Source organism: Cinclus cinclus, chromosome 6, assembly GCF_963662255.1.
Source record: "Cinclus cinclus chromosome 6, bCinCin1.1, whole genome shotgun sequence".
Lineage (NCBI taxonomy): Eukaryota > Metazoa > Chordata > Aves > Passeriformes > Cinclidae > Cinclus > Cinclus cinclus.
Genome location: NC_085051.1, coordinates 52,431,935 through 52,455,354, shown reverse-complemented (window position 1 = coordinate 52,455,354; position 23,420 = coordinate 52,431,935). Strand labels below are relative to the sequence as shown.

Here is a 23,420-nt window from a genome sequence, read left to right as displayed (position 1 = left end):
TGGGATCTACTTCTGGCTTAAATCCCACAAGGAGTGATGTGAGGAACTGTGAGGGGCTGTGAGGGCTGGAGAGATGATGGTGTCCCCAAGGCAGTGGTGTCTGCACCCAAAGTGAGTCCACACCATCAGGTCTCTGTCTCACTTGCATCATACAGAGGGTTGAGGTAGAAAACCTGGAGGTCTTTTGGTGTCTCCTTGCCAAGGTCAGCATCTGGAGGCTCCTGCAATAGCAAGGGAGGAAAAACAACCCATGGGGAAGAGAAGCAAAACCCTTGGCAAAACCCACCCAGTCCTGAGTCCCTGCAGCAGTTGAGAGGTGACCTGAGGGAGAACAGGAAAGTTCCACAAACCCCTCCTGGCCTGCGGAAAGAAAGCAGGGTCATCCCAAGAGGCTTTCAGGAGCGTCAGGGCACCCAGCAGCTCCTGCCCATGCCCCGAGCCCCCTGGTGTCCCTGGCAGTGGTGACTTACCACGCTGAACATGGGGTTGTCGAAGCCTTTGTCACTGGCTGGTGCAGGGGACACTGGGTCCTCCAATCTGTGCCAGGGCTGACGCAGGGCAGGCAACCTGGGGAGAGCTGGGCATCACCATCCACATCCCTCCCATCCCTGCAGCTCCCCCAGCTTAAATCCTGCATCTTTAAGAGGTGAGTGGGAAAAATACAGGGGCAAAATGTCAGGCTGTTATTGGAATGGGATATTTGTACCCTTTCCCAGGGAAATGCTGCTGTATTCAGCAGAAATCATTAAGCCTGGAGATCTGGGACCTGCATTCTGGAGGGAGGAGTTTGCAGAGGCAGACAACTCTAGCACAGGCTCCACTTTGGAGCAATCATTCCTTCCCTGTGGCCTAAATGAATTGCCACAGAGCTGACACCTGCTTCCCACTGCAATCTCAAGTACTAATTACTTTTATCATGTCATGATTTTTTCATCTTAATCACCATCACTATTATTTTCTTCATTACTTTTATCTTAAGGGTCCCAGCCACTGAGCACTCCCCTGCACTGGGCACCTGAGGCATGTGGGCTCAGCAGCAGGTCCATGCATGTCACCTTAGGAGCTCCCAGGGAAGCTCTGCCCTTATTTCCCTTTCCGTGGAAATAAGGGGGACCTGTAGCAGGAGTGGGACAGGCCATGGGCTCCTGTCCAGCTCTGTCTCCTGTAGCTACACAAAATTCCCTCCTGCTGCTGACTGAGCTGGTTTCAAAGGCATCCAAAGAAGCATCAATGAAAGATAAATCATCAAGTAGCAATTATGGGTCTGGGAGTTTTATTTAGAAATAAAATGGGTTTACTGCTAGGAAATACCATGTCAGCACATGTCAAGCAGCAGGGCAGGTGTTCCTGGCCAGGGCCACTGCTGCATGGTGACAAAATCCCAGTGGAGGAACCAGGAGGGAACAAACTGATTTGTGAGCCTGTGACACAGCAGCTCCTGCAGCAGGGAGCTCAGAACCCCCTGGAGACACAGGTGTACTTTGCACATGCTAATCTAAGCAATTCCTGGCCCCTGGTTATCAAGTGTGTAAAGTTAACCCCACTTGCCCACAGCTAGTTAAGTGAGACAACCCACAGTGGCTCAGCAGGCAGCCAGTAAACCCTGAAAAACCCTCCAATAAGAAGGTGGGTGCGTGTGGGAGGAGCAGAGGTGGGTGACCCAAGCAGCTGCCATGGGCACTGCTGGGATGCCCTAATCACTGCCAGGCCCCATCTCCAAGCTGTGAGGGAAAAAGGTGATGGAGAAGGGATATTTCTGACTAGCTCCCAGCTGTGGTGCAGTCAGGTGCACCCTCCAGCCCTCCCCTGGGACCTGCACTCTGTAGTCCGTGCTGTGTGAACAAGCAATGCACCAGAAGCTCCACTTGCTTTTGGGTGCTGTCTCTCCCTTTAATGGTTATGAAGCTGTGGGACAAGTGTTTTGCATTATTTTGATCCATTTCTATTGAGCAGCTGGCAGGTTCAGTCCTCTCCTCCCCAGCAGAGCTGCAAACTAATGATGCCAAGGAAGAGGAGATGTCACCATGCACCATGACTAGGCTGTGCAGAGCTCCAGCCAAGCTGCAGCAGCCCTGCTCTGACCCAGGCACACTACACCCAGCAAAGAGGCAGCTCCTCCTAGTCATGGAGGAGAATGAAGCAACAGTCCAAGAGCACAGAAGTGCCTTGCAGCCACCTCACCTCTACTAAGCCATGAGGAGCAAGGACAAGTTTTAAACTGACACAGGGCAGGTTTAGATTAGATATTGGGAACAAACTCTTTACTGCGAGGGCAGTGACACTGGCACAGGTTGCCCAGAGCAGTGGATGCTCCATCCCTGGAAGTGTTCAAGGCCAGGCTGGCTGGGGTTCTGACAAAGCTGGTCACTGACTATGGCAGGGGGTTGGAACAAGGTGACCTTTGAGGTCCTTCCAACCCAAACCATGTTGTGGTCCTGTGAACAGTAGTGTTGGGGTGGCAGGCTGCCAGGCCATGCCCCTGTCCATGGGAGCTCTGGGCAGCACCGTGTGCCCCTGTGTGCCAGACTGGAAGGACAGCCTGGGCTGACAGCTGCTACCAAGCAGAGGCAGCCTGAGTATTTACTGCTGGCAAATCCCTACCTCAGCTTTCCCTTTCTGAAGAGAAAGAGGATCCCTCCAAGGAGCAGGAGACTGAAGAGTAGCCCCATGACTGTCCCCACTGTGATGCTGCTCACTGGGTGGCTCCCCACTTGCCCACTGACAGTGCTGCCAGTGGCCACTTCCATTTTGCCACTTGAAATGCCGAGAGTTTCACCTGTGAAGAAATAGGGATGGGGATTGTACAAGGCAAACACACCACGTACCCACAGCAGAGGGAGCCTTCAGCTGAGTCTGGTCCTGCTTGCCTGGTGATCACCCTTCCCTGGGCACAGGGATGGGATTCACAGGCAGATGGACTCAATGGGGACAAGCCCCTGTGGGTCTGCCACCCACACAATGACCACCAGGTGCCCTGGCTGTGACATGTGTGCCCATCAGCATCTGCCAACTTCCATTGTCTGCCTCCACAAGCATCATCCTGGCTGCAGAGCAGCTCTACAGACAGGGACTTGGGGGCCTGGGCAGGCACCAAGCTGGTCATGGTCAGACATGGCATGGAAGCACACCGGTATCCCAGGCTGCATGAGAATTGCCAGCAGGGCAAGGGAAGTGACCTTCCACTTTGTTCTGCTCTGTCCTGGTGAGCCACAGCTGGAGCACTGAGCCAGACTCTTCTCAGCAGCACCCAGCAACAGGGCAAGATGCAATGGGCACATACTTAATACAGCAAATTCCACTTAAATACCTATATTTATCTAATACTTCATATAAAAAAAAACTGGTTTACTGTAAAGATTGTCAGTTGTGGAGACAAGCTGCCAAGAGATGTGTTATCTCCATCCTTAGGAGATGCACTGGACACGTCCTTCAAACTGCACTGGACATGTGGGCTGCTGGCAGGGAATACAAAGCAGGGTGCACTGCAGGGGAGGAGGACAGGGGTGTTACCGTGCTGTGCTATGCTCTCCATGATGTCTGCTGCCAGCTGCTCCGCTGCGGTGCCCGCCTGCCCTCCTGCTCTGTCATCAATCAGCACGATTTGGATGAGAGGAGTGGTGCTTCGGGACACGATGCCCAGGAAGGTCTGTGCTTTGTGCACCTTGGATATGGCCATCTGCACACCAGCGTATTTGGGCTTCCCAAAACACAAGGGGACACGTAAAGTCCATGGCACAACTAAGTCACATCTCCAGACAGCCACGGTGAGTGCAGCTGCAAGGTCCACCTGAATCTTCATGTGAGCCCTACCACAGAGCTGCCACCCCTGTCACGGCAGCACTGCTGCACTTCCCAAAGGAGAGGCTTGTACATCCCCTCTCTCCCAAGCTGTGACCAGCACCCACCCAGCATGCAATGAGCCCCCGCAGAGGAGAGCATGCTGAGAAAGCAGTTTCATGTATCACAGCCATTAAAAGCTGTATTAAGATGTGTGGCTGTAAGGAGGGCAGGCAGACATCTTTCAGCTCAGAATCAATAGAGCAATACTCTGGTATCGAACCTCCCAGTGCTACGCAGAGCACACCTCCTCCCTCAGCAGCCCCTGGTAAAGAGGAGGGAGGTCATGTTGTGTCTAACAAGCAGCAGCATGAAGTGATGCTTTGTAGAGCATCTGAGAGCTGACCAGTGCCAGTCACCCACCCAGTGCTTGCCTACTGGAAAATGGAAATTTCCATTTTTAGGGGAATGGAAAAGCAGCCAGAGGCCAGGGAATCCCCTGCTGCAAGTTTGCATGGTCCCAGCTGGGTGCTCTGAGCTCCCTTGTGACCTAGACCTGACCTTCCCTATCTTCTAGAGCAGGGTTGCCAGCAAGCCCCCCTGCATCCTTCCCCATTGCATGTCAGCAGCTCCTTCTGCCCTGAGCTGAGCAGATGGTGGGGAGCAAGGGGCCCAGTCCCCACAGCAAGCAGGGACATCCAAGAGGTCATACAGGGAGGGTGGGCCCTGCAGGGTGGTGGAGAGTGAGCTGCACCCCTGGCATGGCTGGGACCTCACACCTGCCCCAGACAGTCCCACAGGCATCAAGTCACCGGCAGATGTGGCCAGTGGCTTGTGGTTTCATTAGCCCCTCCCAGTCTGACCGGTTGGTACCTGGCTCAGCAGTTCTTGGACCAATTTGTCCTGGTACTTCTGCAGGTCAAAATCAGCAGTGAAATCCAGGTTAATGGTGGCCCCTGCAGCCAGAAAACAGACAGACATCAGATTGTCACCACGTGTGGGCAGACAGCAGCCACAGCAGCACAGCTCTGACTGCCACAAAAGGCAGTGGGACCCTCTGGTACCCAGCTGGTGCAACTGGTCTGGCTGGGCTCAGAGAGAAACCTCCCTTGCTGGTCTTTTTTGTCAGCTGGGTTTGGTGACAGGCTTTTGGCTTTCCAACATATTCTGGAGAGAAGTTCTCCCTGGAAAGCTGTCTCCCACTTATCCCTCTGGGAAACTCTCCATGTCCCTGGTTTTGGGGCCATGAGGCTGTGGTGCAGCAGCACTGCCCTGGCTTTAGGGGGGAAGGCTGAGGGGAAGGAACACCTGTGCTCCCTGCACCACTCCACTGCAGTCATGGAGACAAATATTTTCCTGGGAAAAATACAATTAAGCATTTATTAAAATTTTAAATTGTCCTAAAGACTGCAAGAGACTATGCTTTTAGGAGCACATTGGAGAAACATATGATGCCATTTTAATGAATTTGGTATGACATACCAAATACTGGATACCAAGTATCCAGGTACAGTTGTGCATGAAAAATTGCCCCTAGCAACATTTCATGCAGACTAATGGAGGAACACCCATTGCAGGGAGAACACTGTCAATCTGCATGCTCTTATTTTAAATTAAATTACACAAGCTGGCTGTTGGGAAGCTGACATTACAGTGGAAAAGGTTGCATTTCCTCTGTGTGTTTTCGGCTGCATAAACTCAGCAGAGCCCTATTAGCTTGACGAGCTGTGACATCATGACAGGATAAACCAGAAGCAGGGACAAAGGGCTGCGACTCAGAACAGGCTCCCAAAAGCCAGAATCTCTTCACAGAGATGTGCTGGGAAGGTGGCATGATGGGATCTGCACATGGACCCACAGACGGGTCCCTTGGCAGCAGTGATACAGCAAAACTTCAGCTTACAACCAGCAGCAAGCACCCCCTGCACCCAGCTTTTCCCCCATGGGGCCAAGGGAAGCAGCTGGAAGGAGGAATAGGGCCATGTCCCCCACTCACCACAGACCCTACAGCAGTGGCCGAGGGGCTGCAAAGGGCTCTGGCATGCTGGCTCTGGGCACTGCCTCCCTGAAGCCCTGAGCAGGGCTGCGCAGATGCGGGGGCCATCCTAAAGGAGAGCAGGGCAGTGTCAGTCCCTCACCCCACAAACTGCACTGGAGCCCCAAAATGGGAAAGGAAGACTTACCAGGGTGTTCCCACAGGCACAGCCAGACTTGTCAGGACAGCCAGTACCTGTCACCTGGAGAGTGCCATTGCCATGAAACTGCAGTAGGGCAGAGGGGCCCCCCAGATACCCAGCCCAGGATGATGGGGTGTTCAGCTCCTGTGCAGGGAAGAGCAGCAAAGCAGGTGAGTTTCCCAGGACAGGTCCCAGTGCTGTCCCCAGGCACTCAGCCATGCTGCTGGGACACCTGGTATCACATCTGATGAACATCACTGGGCAGCCCTGCTGCAGGCAGCGATGCAGCAGGAAAACCCTGTCAGTACACCCATTCCATCTTCTCCCCTGGATCAACAGAAAAACACACTCTAAACAAAAAACAATGATAATGTGATGGCTGGGCCTTTTCTTCTTTTGCTTTCCCTCTTTCTTCTGGTTCAGATAATTCAAGTTAACAGCTTTTCACTACTGGGAGAAAGGGGGCTGGATCTGAACTGTTTTCCTCCTATCTGGGAAGAATTTCTGTGTGCTTGGCATTAGCAAAGGCTGAGCCGGACTGACCAGCCTCATGCCATGTCACTTGTGATTCCCTCACCCACTCTCTTCCACAGGAAGTGTCTCCATGCCCTAGCACAACAGGCAGATTTCTGAGGCCCTGGGGTGAAAATAGTCATCACAGAACAGACTGGCTGAAAAGGATAGAGAAGCTCGTATGGTCAGATCTTAGGAAATATTCTATGATCATAAAAATTACCTTCTCCTTCCATCTCATTGCTCAGCAGCAGCCCCTGCCCTGAGGGACAGCCAGCAGTGGTCCCTGGGGGGGATGATGTGCCATGGGATAGTCCCCAGGTATCAGCAGGACCAGCATCACTCTGAGCACCCAAGAGCATCCACCTCTCCATCCCTGGGGCTATGTGTGCCTGGGGTGAGTTCCACTGGGCGCTGCCTTGCTCAGACTCGTCTGGGCGCCGACTGAGCCTATTACTCAAAAAGCAGCTACCTAATGCCTGGCCCCAAAATGGCAGATCCCAGCCAGCGCAGCAGCAGAAATAATAAATAACTTATGAAACGCCTGCCTCATCTCCCACTCCTGGAAGGAGCCTGTGTTTACTGCTGCAGTGCCTGTGATCTTCTGCTCCTCCGACCAGGAGGGACAGGGCTCGTGGGGAGCCTGATTCCCGAGCTGAGGCACTGCAGGCTGTCAGCGCTTCTGTAATTATCCCTCCAATCAATTACAGAGCAGTGCTGAAGCAAAGCTGGGAGATGATCACGGGGCCGCAGGCCATGGTAAGGTCGGGGGCAGGAGGGAGGTGTCCCCAGAGGGTCCCTGAGCAGTACAGCTGCAGACATGTGCCTGGGAAGGGTGCGACCCCCGGGAGCCAGAGAAGCTGCCATTTGCTGGTGGGTTGACCCGTGCATATGGGCCCTTTTTTAAACATGCAGAGTGACAGCCTACACTGCAGGGAGGGAGGTGATGACAAACTGGTCGATGCAAAAAGCCATCGAGGCCATCCAGAGCAGCAGCAGCTCATGAAGCTGCAGCCCCACGGGTGAGCCCCATCTCCCTGAGCAGTGCTGCTCCCCCATCTCCAGCTGGTCCTTCCTTGGGGCTGTGGCCAGAAGGTGTGGAGCCAGTTCCTTCTCCTCCCCACCTTACCTGGCCCATGACAGAGATGCTGCGGAGGTGAATCACGGGCTGGGATGAGTCGGTGTTTACTCGGAAGGAGGTTTCGGGCCGGAAGACAACATCATCATAGTGGCACGGGACACGCTCCTCATCCACAGAAAAGATGGGCCCAGCTGCCTTGAGCTCCCCGCTGGGAAGAACATCCTGCCACAGTGTGGGGTCAAACCAGGCATGGTGCTCAGCATCAGCAAACCTCACTGTTCCACCTGGAAAAGGGATAGAAAAGGCTGAGCCTGACCCAAATCCAAAGCCCCAGCAGATGTGCCTGGGTTGGTGAAACCAGGCACTGTCTGGCCTGAGGTGAAGGATCTCACCCTATGGGCAGGGAGCTAAGGGCTGGCCCTGGCATCACCCTCAGGGGCAGCCACTGCAGGCATTTCCCAGAGCTTGGCAAAGCTTCCCAGAACTCAGTCCCGGGGTCTCAGCCCAAATCCTACATCTGCCTGCAGGCTTTCAGGCCCAGATCCCACAGGAGATTTCCCCCCTATTTTTTAAAGCTCATCATTCTGGTTAAGGAGGAAAACATCTGCCTGAATGTTGAGTAACAGCTAAACCTGATAAAAATGGGTATGATAATTCATGTCCCAGTTTCCCAGCAGCCTGGCAGGTCTGCAGAAATGTGACCAGCCCTGTTCCCTGCAGCAGGTAACCCCAAAACCAGTGCCCCATTTAACTATCAATTATTTAACCATTTCCCTGCTGGTTAGTCTCATCATGCAGTGCCCTGATTCCTTCTCTCCCTTCCCAACAGCTGAACCTTTACCAATCCAGCCAGCATGCAGGTACTTAGGGACTGAATTGTTTGCATTCATTTTGAAATAGTGCTTTAAAGAAGTTCATTTGTGAAAGTTGTCCCAGAAGAGCCAGCTGGTTCCAGGGGAGCAGTGCATGGTCAGCAGGAAAAGCCCAATGCCAAGAACAGATGTCAGAGCATCCCTGCTGGGGGGCAAACAACCCAAAACCAAAAAAAATTACAGCAATGAAGGATTTCAGGGTGGCCCCAGACAGTCTTAAGCTACAATCCTTCATCTCAGGAGACTGATTTAGACTTTTTCTCCCTTTTTTTCCTCTCTCTTTTTTTCCCTCCCTTTTTTCTTTTTTTTTTCTTTTTTTTTTTCCTCCTTTCCATTCAGAGTGCAGGCACAGGTGCTCTGCTTGAATGCTTCCTTCCCTGTAGAGGACCTAAAAAGTTACTTGCCACTGAAAGCATGAGGTAGCTCTTAAGCACCCAAAATACACCTCCCTAGAAAATCGCTTTCAGATAACAGCAGGGACCAATGACACAAACCTGCTGTCTCAGCCATGAGCTAGAGGCTGGGAGAGGAAGATGCATTTGTGGGGCCAAAGTGTGTGATGGCCATGGTTTAGCTCACCAGTGTGTACCTCCTAACTGGTTTTCTTTAGAAGCACCATGGCAGAGAAAATAAGGGTTTTGATGTGGCTACATGCTTATAATGCAAACAGTATTTGCCTCTCTGCTACAACTTCAAAGGCTTCCCTTCTATAATTACCTTTTTAGAAGACAGGTGATCTATGAGGAAAAAAAAGATCTGATGTGAGGGAGGTCATCAAAGAAAAGGTAATACTGAAGAGGAGTGATTCATTTTACTCTGAGGTAGGAACTTTGTAGAGGTATTTGGGCTGAATTTTCATGATTCATCACAGGCTTGATGGGATGCCTGGTTTGGGCACAAAATACCTGAGTCACAGCCTGGATCCCAGCTGCCATCGAAAGCTGTGAATGCTGCACCAGCTGCCAGCACGAACTCTCCACTCAGGGGCAGGTACTGGATGAAGGGATGCAGAGTGTTACTGTCCTGCTGCCAGCCACCCAGGCTTGTAATCAAATAACACTGCTAATTATTAGGCTGCCTATTACACTCACAGTCTCTGAGGCACTTTACAGTTATCAGGAGCTACCATTGCCATGCCCCATATAAATGGGAAAGTATCAGACCCTGGATTATGGATGGGCATTCTGCAATGTGTGAGGCAGTGTGGCATTGTCTTCCATAACACAGAAAAGCATTCAGAGAAGCAAGAAAAGGAAAAAGCAAAATAAGCTCTTTGACAGTTTCTTCCTCCTCTTGTACACCCTAGCAGCAGCTCAGGAAAGGATTTATACATGTTTGGTACACCAAGGAAAACCCAACCTTACCCTGCAAGTGCATGAAAGTGCTTTCTGAGTGGGAAAGTCATGGTTTCTTCCAATATTTTAGAGTCAGTGATGCTCAAGGCTCCCTTCTCTAATTTGGTCTATCCGGTGTTTTAGCATCACTCCCCAACAACAGCTGAAAGCCCTCCAGGACTGACTTGTGCCAATGTACAGGGTCCTGTGCTCAGGCAGAAAAAGTTAATTGGAATTTTAAGGTTTCATCTACTTAATTGGTCTTTAAATATGCATGTAGGTTAGAGAAAGCAAGACTTATGACTGACTGCTGCAGGTGACTGTGATAGCTCTCAGCCCCAGGCCAGTCTTGTCCAAGGATGCTCAGTCTGACTCAGAGGCCACCATGGGGAAGGCGTGGGGGAGGTGGACAAGGCAAAAAGCTCATCACCCCCAAATTATAGGTAGGCACCTGTTAAGAAGTTTGGTGCCTTGGTGGCACAGTGCTTTGAAGGCCTTAGCCCTGGTGCCCTTCTTGGTTCAGGAACCATAAGAAGCCAGGACAGAGAGCAGAGGGTGGCTGCCACCAGGAGCCCCACAGTGCTCCTCTGCACCATCTGCTTTGGATCCAGCAATGCCATATACTGGGCTGGACAAGAGGGAATGACACTGGGAATAACTGAGGCTGGGGCAACACATGTCCCAAGGGTGTGGAGTCTCTCCCCCAGCCAGGAAGAAGCCTTTGCTTACGGACACTGCTCCATCAGACCACAGCCTGTGTCCTGCCACCAGGTTCTCTGAATTTCTATTACTTTTGAGTAGAGCAAATTTGTCCAATACTGAAGCACTGAAAAAGGTTGAAAGGTCTGCCAGGATAGAAAAGGCATCAAGTCCTTTAGCTGCAGATGAAAAAGCCAGCAAAACATGTCTGTTTTGAGGCTCAAGATTTGGCCTGCATTCAGCTGGATGAGGCCAATGCTACCAGCTTCAGCCACAAAGTGCTGTACTTCACAAGAGCCCTGGCTTGTTTTCCTATGAGCTCTGGAACAGGTGATGGGACATTTTGGAGCATCCAGCTGTTGCCCATACTCAGGCCAGTGCCAGCAGCACTGCCAGCCCAGTCCCTTCTCCCAGACTGGCTGGGCCACTGCAGCCTGGAGCCCCTGGGCACTGCCTCCTGCCTGGTTTGCAGGCTGGCTCCCTGCAGCCGGCTGGGCACAGCAGGGCCAGGGTGGCCAGCTGGCTGCTGGGACCCATCTGAGCTGCTCAGTGGGGGCTTTGGAAGGTATCCAGCAGATCCTTTCCCCGGCACAGGGTACCAGCTCTTCAAGGCAGTCAGCTCTGGGCACTCAGACCCAAAGCTGTGGGGATCTTTGGGTGGAAGAAGGAAAATCAGGCAGCAGCTGCTGATGAGGGGGATGGTTACACAGCAGGATCATGATTGGTCTCCACTTGCTTTCCCAGGCTGCTGAAGTTGGCATTTGTGAGTGTTGTGGCTGGATCAAGACCACTGGGTTGGGAAGTCCCTGATCTCATCCCTGCCTGCCTGACAACTCTCTCCCCTGTAGCTACCACTTCGACTACAGCTGTGGGTCAGAGCTCCTCGAGCACCCTGTGATGACAGAATGACTCCAAGATCACTGAGTCCAACCCATGCCCTAACACCTCAACTAAACCATGGCACTGAGTGCCATATCCAGTCTCTTTTAAAACACCATCCAGGGATGGTGACTCTACCACCCCCCTGGGAAGACCATTCCAGTACTTTATCACTCTCCCCATAAAAAACTTTCTCCTAATATCCAACCTATATTTCCCTTGGTGCAGGTTAAGGCTGTGTCCTCTTGTTCTGTCAGCTGCCTGAAGAGACCAACCCCCCTGACCACAACCACCTTTCAGGAAGTCTTAGAGAGTGATAAGGTCACCCGAGTCTCCTTTTCTCCAGGCTAAACAACACCAGCTCCCTCAGTTGTTCCTCATAGGAATTGTGTTCCAAGCCCCTCACCAGCCTTGTTGCCTCCTCTGGACACGCTCAAGCGTCTCAACATCCTTCCTAAACTGAGGGGACAGAACTCAAGGTGTGGCCTCACCAGTGCCCAGTATAGGGGAAGAACGACCTCCCTGCTCTTGCTGGCCACACTATTCCTGATCCAGGCCAGGATGCCGTTGGCACGCAGGACATAAGCTTTTGTGTCCAAGGGGGTTGTTCATTCAGACCTTCACAAACTAACTAGGGGAGAAGGAAAACACATCAAGGATTCACGTGGCAGGGCTGAGTGCAATATGGTATGAGAGGAGATGAGGTATAAGAGGATAACTTGCTCAGTTAGGGATACACAAACAGATGCACAACACCAGTTCCATGACCAAGCGAGATGGTGCATCCTGCATGTGCCTGGGAGTGTGAGCAAGTCTGGATGGGTCAGCAGGACACAGCACCAGTTCTGCTCAAGAGCAGAGCTGGGAGAAATGCCTCATGCCAAATCTGCCTCGTGCCTGCAGCACCTGTGCTCAGGAGACATTGGTCTGAGCTCTCCAGACAAGATGCAGCTTCTCCAGCCATCACAGGAGATCCCCGTCCACTGCTGGAGCCAAAATCCCAGTCTGGCTGGACTTCCCAAGCCTAGAGGAAGCTGCTCATGTAGGTGGAAATGAGAGTGTGACAGGGAAATGAGAGTGACCACACATAATAGCCATTCACACCCTGGGATTACCCAAACACTGCAAGCACTAGCCGGAATTAAGATGCAACAAAACATGATGAAAGACAGGGGACAGAGTCACCTCATCTCCACAAACATGAAGCTCAGGAAGAGCTCTGTACTTCTGCTTTGTCACAGGAATTTCTGGGGCTGGGCCCTGCAGCTATGGCTCCGTGCCCACTGCACATCCACCACCAGCCCTGCCTGAGATTCTCACCACTGGGCAGCGTTTCAGGAGTGTCTCCATTATCCAGTGGATCTTTGTAAAAATAATTTGCCTTTTTTTTTTTTCCTAACATAAGTTAAGCATCTTGGCTCGCTGCAAAGGACAAATGGAGACTCTGGTTGGGCAGTGGTTTTCTACTTTTGGGAGTTCAGTATGGAAATTGCATAGAGGCTGGGCCACTTTCCAAGTACATTTTGAACTGAGAAATGACAGGTACCAATGGACCAAAGCCAAAAAGCTGGCAGTTTCATCTGCCTTCCCTTCCTCCTGCCAACCTGTATTCCAGGGCCATTAATACAGTGAGTGTTTAGAGTCCCATTAGTCATTTCCCATCCTTGATACTGGTAAATCACTTATGTCCTCAGTTATCATTATCAATTGTAATGACAACTGAAACACAGTCATCATTTTTCTTATCAAAGTCAGCCAAAAAAAAAAAAAAGTAAACAAGAGGAAAGACCCCATGTGGCTCTTGGACCAGCATTGTACTACCAGAAGGAATCTGCTGCCCCAATGCATAAGTGAAAAAGGAACTAACGTCCAAAAAATGAAATAAAAAGATAGCGAAATCTTGAGAGATGGCTTTCCAATCAGATGTCCTTAACCAGCCTCTGTCACATCCTGGCTCAGCTTGAGTCACAAACATTGGGCTGAGATAGCTGACAGGAACACTGTGACTGGCACATCACCATCATCAGCACAGGGAAAATGCAACACTTGTGCTTTAACCGGGGTGAAAAACACTATGTCTTCAGCCAGGTCTTTCCCCAGCCTTGCTTTTATTTGCAGCATCAATGCATTTGAATTCCTTGCTTGGATGAGATGGTGCCCCCATCCCAATCATTCAGTACTAAGACTGCCTGGGCACACTGAGCTCCACAGTGCTGCATCCATGGCTGCACCAGCAGGCAGGTCAGCAGCCATCAGCCCCTGGGTACATCCCCTTGCCTGGTACCCAGCCCAGGAGCAGCTTTGGCACTGGTGCTGCTGGCCCTCCATTGAAAAACATCACTGGGATAGGATGCAGATGGGCTATTGGTCCAGCATAGATTATTGTAACCCACCACAAGCAATAACGCTCAAGGGAAATGAGCGCATCATCTTTCCCAGTATTGCCCTGCTGGGGCAGTGGCAGCCCATGGACAGCAGCAGGGGCAGTGGGTGGGTGGTCCCTACCCATCATCCCCACAGGTGGGAACACCAAGGATTTTCCCGGGGCCTGCTGGGATTGGGGCTCTCAGCACAGCTGCTGGTGGTGCCTGGGTGATATCCAGCTGTTGGCTGACACCCCAGAAAGGCACAGGGCCAGGTTCACCCACAGGTGAATCCCTCTGACAACTCTGGAGCATTGCCAGGGGCTCGCTTGCAGCAGCATTTCTTGGTTTCATTACTGAGGCTTCATTTATTCACCTCTGGTCCAGCTGAAGCTTTCACCTGCACCCTCAGGGCAGTGTCCTTCAGCCACACATGCCACCCCACACCTCCAGTTTGCTGCCAGAGCCAGCCTGTTCACAGCCCTCGATCCCCCAGCTAGTCCAGGTCCCTGGCCAGGCAGGATGACCTCCTGCCACCCCAAGACCTCTGTGTCAGCCAAGGAGTGTCACCTGCTGCTGGAGTAGCTGCCCAAAGACCTCCCTGCCCATGGTCCCACAAGGAGTGGTGCTTTAGCTTCCCAAAGAAACCAAGCCAGAAATGCAGCCCGTGTGTGTCCCCATGAAGCCCATGCTCATGCAGGCTGGTGCAGCATGCCTGGGGCACAGAAGCTGGTGCTGCTGTCCATGGGCCCCACCAGCAGTGGCAGGGGATGCCACAGCCCTGCTCTGATCCCAGCAATATCTCACCCCTCTGCTTCTGACCCGGAGCAGGCAGGAGCACAGGCACAGGAGAGGTGTGCCAGGGGATATCATCATTTCAGTGTCATCCCCTGCAAGCTAACGAGGTGCTTGGCTGCTCTGCCTCCCCTCCTGCCCAGCAGCAGCAGCACAGCCGTGCTGTCATTAATGCCAGAGCCAGTTCCCCTGCTATGTCTGCTCCTCACGTTTTGGGTTGTGTTTCAGCACACGGGCTCCCCACAGCACCTGCCTGACCTGGCCTTGCCACCACCTCCCTGGCACAGGGATGGCCTGACACATCAGGTTCCCAACACATCACGGTCCTGCCCATCCCTACAGAGAAGCCATAACTCCTGGCCATCCCTCCCACACTGGTGCTGCCAGGCACAGCCCCTGCCAAACCACCCCAGTGAAAGCCCTGGGAGGACAAAAACACAAACAACAGACCCAAAAAGCCCATTAACTTGATTGCAGATCCCCAGTACACACTCGTAGCTGAACAGGCCCCGATAGTGTACAGAAATCAGGTGTCACAGGGGCATGTGAAGCCCCTTGGGTAGCTGAAGACATTGAACTATGAATGTAGGAGACACAGAAAGGCTTAAAGCCATTTGCCAAATCTATTTCAGACTAGTTAAGCTCCTTTTCCTGAACTTTCCTCTACAGACAAGGTCAGAGAAAGCCAGGAAGAAGCTCTAGGTGTGGGCAGAGGGGCCATGCCCAGCAGTGAAGGGATGGCAGACAGTCCATGAAGCAGCTTCCCAGCCAGACAGGCTCCAGCATCCGCTACAGCCCAGGATGCTGGCAAGCTGCTCAGCTCATCACAGACTTTAGTAACTCCTCCTGCTGGAAACCAACCTGAAATGAGCAAATAGACTCAGGGAGATGAGTGTAAATGGCTGTTTTACCAAACTCCTTTCCTATTACACACCTTCAGTATGAATGCTGACACAGAAAAGACTGCAGGATTACAACTTGGAATTATGTGCTGGCACACACTCCTCTGAAATTTTTTATCTTCATCTTAGGGGAAGGAAAAATAATCCTTTTTCTGGTTGTTTCATTACCCTGCTGCCTAGGAAGAGGTGGGGGAGGGAGCACCGGTGCCTGGGACTAGCACGAACTGTGGCAATTCATTAGAGCCCGCGCCCCTGGAGAGCAATTGGCATTTCAAGATCAATCTCTGCCAGGAACCGAGCAGGAGCATCCTGCAGCAAAGCCGAGTACATTCTGCTCTCGCAATTAGGCAGCTAAAAATATAAGGCTGGGGAAGGTGTCCCCGGTCAGACCCCAGTGCCCCACACACTCCAAGCCCTTGCCCAGCCCTGCAGCCCCTCGTGGGGTAGGCAGGGAGGGGGTGTGGACAGATGCCGCCCCACAGCAGAGCTCGGGGATGAGGCAGAGCTGGAAAGGTGATGTCAGGGCTGCTGAGTAACCCCAGCCAGTGTCTGACCCTGGGGTCGAACAAGGCTGCTCTGCCCATGTGAATAAACCTGACTCCTGCCACCCCAAAAACAGAAGAAGCAGCATCCATCCCTGGCCCGCATGTCAGTGCTGGCTGGCTCAGGCACAAACTGCACAAGTAACACTGGGGCAAACACCACGCTCACTGCTGCAGCCAGGCCCTGGCCTGGCTCCCTTTGGAAGCATAGCCATAGCCAGAGGGTCCAATCCCCCGAGGGAGTTGTCTTCCCCCTTCAGGAGATAAACAGAGCCAAAATCTGTCTCTTCCTGTAGCACCCATGCCAAGCATCATCACCTCCATTTCCATCTTTTCTGCCCATTTAGTCTGAGGCACCTCCAAAAGCTGGCTAAATACTGATCTGCATCTTTAGGCAGCTAAATACCATAAAAAATCCAGCCTAATCACAACGGTTGTGCATCAAAGCCACTTAGGCTTAAGCTGGATTTGGATTTAGTGTGTGACTGAATTAGGGATCCATTTGAAGCTTCAAATAACTGCTGAACTGAGTGCTCAGTGGGTGAGCTCTGAGCAGGGAGGAAGGCTCTATGCCCCAAGCAGCCTCCTTCTAAGAAGACATCTCCCAGCACTTGGCTAGTGCCCACATGGGATGGATGGGGGGTGGGGAGCTGGAGACCTCACCATACAGAAGTGAGCTTTCACATAAATGTCTGGGAGAGGACAGATGGTGACACATGAGGAATGCCTGACACTCCACTCAGCAGGGGAGTTGGGATGGGAGATCTCATGCTGTCCATCCACCACCAGCGCCAAGCATCCTCCCCTCCTCTTGCCACAGAAGGCACTATCTTCATGGAAGTCACTGAGAGCCTAATCTCTCCTCAGCCGTGAATTTCCTCCTATGCTACTATAGCAAACAACATCCTGCTTCTTTTTTTTTTTGTTGTTGGCCAAAGGCTGTATAGCATCTCCATGGTGACTCAAAAGCTTAATGTATTCTTGCTGATTTAAGTGATTAATGCTCCAGCGCGTGTGGCTGGCAGCTGAACAGGTGCAGCCCAGCCTCTCTACAAAAAGCCTCATGACCAATTCATTTTCTAACCAGCTGGTTGCCAAATTTCATGGCATTTGCATGAGTGGCAGCCCAGCTCAGGTGGTGGGTTTCATTCCTTTTTCATCCCTAACCTTGGCACTCCCTGTCATCACCTGGTGACAGCAGAGCATGGCAGTGAACCAGAGGGAAGTGCCTGAGATGAAATTAAAAAGAAATATTAACCACCTCAGTAAGAGACATGCTGAACAGTTCACAGGGGGCAGTGATGCTCAGAAGGAAGGTGTGAACTGCAGTACACGTTATAGGCAGGGATGGCTGCTCACCTGCAGTGCAATTCAGTGCAGGAGGGGAATGGTGCCCTCACGGCCCTCGTGATGCTTCATTCCCTCATGGATACCCCCTAGCAGTCCTCCTCACCGACGCAACAGAGGGATTATAAAATTCACTGTAATCCTGGAGCCTGTGCAGCTGCCTGCCAGCAGCAGAGGCCCAGAGAAACCCCAAGGCAGCAGAGGGTCCCCAGGGGCTTCCGCCAGCACTCCAGATCCTTCAATTGGGATGAGCCAGGGGTCACTGGGGCACCCTGACCCCTCAGTCACAATAGGAGCCATCTACCTGAGCAGGGGGCAGGGCCATGGGTGCTGTTTTGTGCTGTGCAAAGGTTGTGTTGATCTCCTTCTCCTCGGGCTGCTCAGCTCCTCTCCAGCTTGGCTGCGGGAGGCTCAGCTGTAATGACTGACACTGCTCTGCAATTATGCATTTTGCAGGCCTCTGATGAAAGTACTTTAGAAATATTGTACATTCATCTGTAAGTAAAATAAAATCTACTGGAGTGGTATTTTGCTCTTTTCTTCTCTGGGTAAATTCCACATCATTTATTACATTATATTTGTACGTATTTCCCCAGTACATTCTTTCCTTCAAAAATTCATATTTAAAATGCCATATAAATAAAGTATCTTCTCCAAATATTTGTAGAGGGATTAAATGTGGCACATGGTGTTATTAAAGCATCAAAACTATTAGTGGCATAGACAGCCTGAACAAATTACACCACATAAAATTCAAGGGCTTCTTCAAATTTAATGGCCAATAAAAGAGCAACGCTACCCTAAAACTGAGAGAGGAAACTCGCCCACAAGCTCATCAGGACTAGAGGAGGAGGTTTTCCAAACAGGATCCAGCCCATCTCTTCCTATCCCAGCACTGAGAGAGGGATCACTGGTGACCCATCCCCCACCGGCAGGTTAAGGTAGTGGATTTGCTTTTCCCTTTAATTCCTCCCTGTTAAATTTTACCCTCCAAGCCACAGAGATTGAGAGCCCATGTTTCCGTGCCTGCCTGTCAGCCTGCTCTGAGGCAGAGTTCCTCATGTGGCAAAACCAGATTGCTCAGAAACCCCTCTGAGTTGACCCCCCCCCAGTCTTTTATCACTAACGCACACATTTCAGCAGGGTGTCGTACCCATCCTGCCTCAGCTAGACTGATAATACCATAGAAAAAATATAAAACCCAATGACACTTGAAAGAAAATTTCTCAAGCAACATTTTGGGATTTCCCAGAACAGTTTGTTTTCATTTCGAGATATTTTGATGTCAGCTTCACTTAGCCTCTGCCCAGGGCTAGTGCCTGCTCTGTCAGCAATGCTGTGGGTTGGTGCTCCTCAGCCAACTACTGCCAAGCCCTCCATCACATGGAGGGGGTTTTATCCCTCCTTTGAGAAGGAAATATCAATTTCTTTCAAATGAAATTGGGTTTTGCTGTACTCTCTTTCATCTCCCCTAATTTAAAAAAAGCCAAAACAAAACAACACAAAAACCAGAAATGGGCTTTTTGGTTCTATGGTACAGAGAAACCCAGGCTGCTGCAGGACTTCTGTCCTTTGCCTCAGCTGAGGCAACCTTGGTCTGGCTGGACCATGGAGGAAAGTGTCAAAGTCCATGGAGTGACTTGAAACTGACTGGGACATTAGATATCAGAAGAAATTCTCTTCTGTGAGGGTGATGAGACAGTGGCACAAGTTGCCCAGAGAAGCTGTGGATACCCCATCCCCAGAAGTGTTCAGGGCCAGGTTGGACAGGACTTTGAGCAACCTGGTATGGTGGAAGGTGTCCCTGTCCATGGCAGGGGGTTGGGACCAATGATCTTTAAGGTCCCTTCCAAGCCAAACTATTTTGTGATTCTGTGGAGAGGGGGACAGGGGAATGTGCAACCAGGCAGAGCTCCAGGGCCAGCCCTGCCCTCTCCCACCCTCTTACACCTTTGCACACCATGCCTTACCATGTCTGTCAGCGCGTGGGGAGACCTGACGAAGACTGAGACAACCTGTAAGAAAAGCAAGAATAAAGTTTTGCCCTGTCAGGTAAAGAGGCTTTTCCAATACCTGGTGGTGTTTTGTGAAAACAAAAATAAAAATAATTTCAAACGTCTATACCTTGTCCTTCTCAAAGTGAACTATGTCCCTGGCACAGGGGACTCTGCCTTTATCCCAGTTGGAGGAGGTTTCAAAATTGGTGTTGGGGATCCATTGCTTGTACACGGCAGCGGTGACAGCTGGGAGGGATAGAAAATCCAGTTTAACTTAGTCCATGGGAGGCACTGGGAGCCTGCTCTGGGACGTGGCTTTAGGATGACTTGGCATTTTTAGGCCATATTTGGGAATTTTACACTCAAGAGCAGCTCCTGCATTGTCCCAGCTGAGCAGTCACAGCCCTTCTCTACACAGGGAAATTTTTTTTGGCTGGCTGATGGTTTTAGCCACCCAGACAGGAAGAGAAGCAAGGGACAAACAGCTCAGCAGGCAGACAGAAGGCTGGAAAGTGCAGGCAAAAGGTAAGAATAACATACACCTGGTAGTTAAGCAATCTTTGCAGGGGGTTTGTTGTCACTCAGACTAATTAAACAAGTAAAGATTCCTCAGCCTTCAGTTTGCAGAAGTTACAGAGGGGGAATGCAGAGCTAGAATACCACTAAGTCAGGACAAGAGAAGAAAGGGCATCTGCTATAGGACATGTAACACAAGTACAGGCTGGGTTCATGTGTTTTGAGCTGGAGGGGAAGGATTCAATGGTGTACTTCAGCCTGAGGCTTAAACATGTTGGGAAACAGGGTTCTTCCCCTTGGGGTTTCCTGGGACAGTGACCGTCCTGCCCTTGGGGCCCCACAGGGATGAGCCTGCTGGCCAGGGACAGGACATGGCAGAGGGGGTTTTCATTCTGACTTCTCTGATTGCACAAGCACAGCAGAGCAGCATCCCAACCCGACATTGCCCAGGCTTGGCTGGGGGACGCACCTGAAGATGAATGAATCTCCAACAGCCTGAATTAAATGGCTTCAGGCAAGTGAGTATGAGACAGAGAACAGAAATGACAAAAAACTCTATTTTTGCCCTGTTAATGGATCATCTTTTCTGTAGGAGAAAGACCCACCAATTTACAAAATATGTGGAAAGCCCATGGTGGAAGGGACCGGGGCACTGGAGAGGGCGTGGAGAGGGCACACCGGCACAGCTGGGTCGGGGAGGGGGTTCTCAATGTCTCCAGCTGACAGAGGAAGGTGCTCTGCAATGATGGGGTGATCATTGCTCTGCAATGATCTCTCAATGATGGGGTGCAATGCTGCTGTAGAGGCTCTATCAGCACACAAGGATCACCTTGAGGTGCAGTTTGCGGTGTTTAACTCTGCCAGGGGCTCTGCTGAGACCGCTGGCTGTGGTAGGCATTTCCAGATGAAGAGGATATCTGTAACCAGGATGAAAGTGCTGGAGCCCGGGTACAAGGCGCAGAGGGGCTCCCCTGCCTCATGCCGGGCTAGCGAACATACCCGTGCCGTGTCCTCTTTAAAACCCTCCGGGAGGGGAAAAAACATTACCGGCGGTAAGAACTGGAGCCAAGCATCTGTTCTCGGTGTTGTATAAGCACCTTGCTGGCTCAAAGCAGAAAAGAGCTTAAGAAGGGGAAAAAAAAAAAAAGGCCCCGAGAGTAATGGCAAGTTGTTCCGTCCTTGCTGCGGTTTCCCCCTTGTCCCTGCCGCCCCGGGAAGCTGGGGAATGGAGAGGTCAGAGCTCAGCCGAAAGGCTCGGCCAGCCCCATCACACAAAGCCTGTCGTCCCGAAGGTCAAGCGAGCTCAGAGCCGGGCACAGCCCGGAGCGGCTCCGCGTCCCACCCGGCAGAGGCAGCGGCTCCTCCGGGCGGAGGGCAATGCCTTTGCCCCGTGCAGTCCTGCACCCTCCGAGCCCTGGAAATATCCGTGTGTTATTTAATCGGCCCCGTCTCCCGGGAAGCACAGTCCTTGAACATCAAAGCTACATGCATATTCAACAGGGAGCGTGTCCTGCAGCGCAGCGCCGCTGACTTCAAACGAGCGGCTCAGCGGGCTCCGCACGGCTCTCCCAGCCTCAGTCCCTGCCTGCCTTCCCCGTGTCCGGCTGGAAATGCCTTCTCCCGTTTGCCTGGCAGGTACCCTGTCAGTGACAGAGCCCGCGACCCTGCTCCGAACGGGGCTGCCGGGAGCACACGCGAAATGCGGAGGTCGCCCAGCGGTCAGCCCTGCTCGCCACGGCGGCCGGGCCCTGGGCGTACTCACCCAGGAGCTGCAGGATACCCAGGAGGAAGAGCAGGCGCTTCATTTGGCAGGCGGCTGCCATCCCTGGGTCCCGATCCCTGCCCAGCTGGACCTTGCACCTTCCCGGACACGTGATGGGCTCAGCCCGGGGGAGGCTGGGGGAGCGGGATTAACCGGCATGGGAGGCAGGGATTCCCCCAGCACGAACATCAGCCTTGCTCTGCTCCAGAAGCTGGTTCGCGCTCAGCTCTTTTCCCAACTTTTCCTGTTTCCTTGGCATCCACTGGGAATCTAAGAGAGCCGCCGAGGAAGTAGTCGCGAAGGCAAAAGTGGGGCTCCCCCCAGTTTGGCTCACCAGACCTGGCCACCCACACTGCCCCCACCCATCCAGGTGTGGCTGAAGGGTGTCGGGGTGAACACACTGCGTGCACATCCCACACCACTCCCCCCTGCTGAACAGCGGCTACCTCGTAATTACTAATAATGGCCTCCATGTATTTTCAATTAGCTCACTCGGAAGGGAGCAGCTCCCAGCCAGGATTGTACTTTGGCCAGCAGCTGATTTGATCATTACCCGGCAGTGCCAGCACAGCCCCGCGCTGCTAGCAGCGGTACCAGTGCAGGGGGATGCAGCAGGAGGGGGACTGCAGCATCCCTGTCCTCTGCCACAGCATGGAGCAGTGCTGCATGCCGGTCCAGGCCCATGGTTTTACCGAGGGTGTGTTAGGAGCAGAAAAAGATGGGAGATGGTGGCAGAGATGCATGGATGGTGGCAGAGGCTCATGCCAAGGAGAGAGCTGTGGGGCTCAGCTGGCCTTCAGCTGACACTGGTACCAGCAGGGCAAGGGCAGAAGATTGGTGAATGATGAGGTTTACAGAAGCCAGGAAGAGGCTGGAGAAGTTAGTGGAAGGGTCATCCAGTGGAAGGGTCACAGACCACAAGAAGCTCTCATCTGACACCAGCAAGGATTTAGGAGTGCAGGAGTGGGAAGCAAACCATCCCCATCCCACTATTCATACTTCCCCTGCTTCCTATCTTCCAACTTGGCAGACAGACTGAGGTGCTCAGGAGAGAAAGCTCCTTAGAGCTGCAGCTCTAAACCTGGACATCAGCCAAAACACAGTCAGCACTTTCTGCCCAGGGAGCTCGATGCTGAGAGATGTCCTCGAGGTGAAAGGCTCCTGCACTCTAATTACCACTCACAAATCTCTCTTAGGGGACTCTCAGGGTGAATGCTGGCTGCACTGAGATGTCCTGTATTTTAATAGAGGTGGGAAAATTATAAATTATGGATACTTGGCAATAAGAGCGTGGAGAAAGGACTGCAGTGTGCAGAGGGCAGGTGCATGCTTGTCTGCAGCTTGTCTTAGCATCCTGCAGCACAGCCAGGATGAAAGAAACTGCTCATGGGACCCTGTGCAGAAAGCAGAGCCACAGCCCCTGAAACCCAGTGTGCTGGGAATGTGCTCCAACACCCTTAGTTTTACTTTCTGTACTCTGCATCTGCTGCTTCTCAGTGCTCCTTGTCCCACCAAAGCTGGTAATTTATTTTAGAGGAGCAGGAATTTATCTGGCAAGCAAGCAGAGCTAAAAAATTCCCAATCTGCCTGTGAAACCCCACTCAAGGATGAACAGTCCCTGTTCCAGCTTTAGGGTAGGACAGAGCAGGGTAGAGGAATGACAGAAATTCCAGCAAAACTTACTATTGGGGCCAGGTGCTTACTGTAGCATTGCTGAATAACCCAGTCAAAATAACCCAACCTTCTCTGCAGGTCTCTCCCCATGGCTGGAGCACGTTCCTCTCCATCCCAACTTTTGTTGCTGTTACAGTCCCAAGATGCTGCTGTGCCTCAAGACCAGGCAGGCATAAGGAAAGGCTGCACA

At 52.1% G+C, this 23,420-nt stretch overlaps 1 protein-coding gene across 1 annotated transcript; it reads right to left on the bottom strand.

The window, feature by feature from the left end:
• Positions 1-21,617, bottom strand: AMN (amnion associated transmembrane protein). Its single transcript, XM_062494797.1, has 12 exons — positions 21,557-21,617; positions 19,406-19,524; positions 19,252-19,296; positions 9,326-9,413; positions 7,597-7,832; positions 5,961-6,098; positions 5,774-5,882; positions 4,651-4,733; positions 3,511-3,697; positions 2,602-2,776; positions 471-567; positions 1-221 (listed from the first exon to the last, which is right to left on the bottom strand). Exons 1-12 carry the CDS (start codon positions 21,615-21,617, stop codon positions 126-128), a joined length of 1,434 nt encoding a protein of 477 aa, XP_062350781.1. The 3' UTR covers positions 1-125.
• Positions 21,618-23,420: the final 1,803 nt, after the last annotated feature.

Coding starts and splice junctions, on each gene's coding strand:
- AMN (XM_062494797.1), bottom strand. CDS start 21,617: ATGGCAGCCGCCTGCCAAATGAAGCGCCTGCTCTTCCTCCTGGGTATC. Junction 6,099..7,596: donor GCATCTCTGTCATGGGCCAG/GTAAGGTGGGGA, acceptor TTCCCTGCACAG/GAGCTGAACACCCCATCATC. Junction 4,734..5,773: donor CCACTGCTGTAGGGTCTGTG/GTGAGTGGGGGA, acceptor TTCTGGCTGCAG/GGGCCACCATTAACCTGGAT.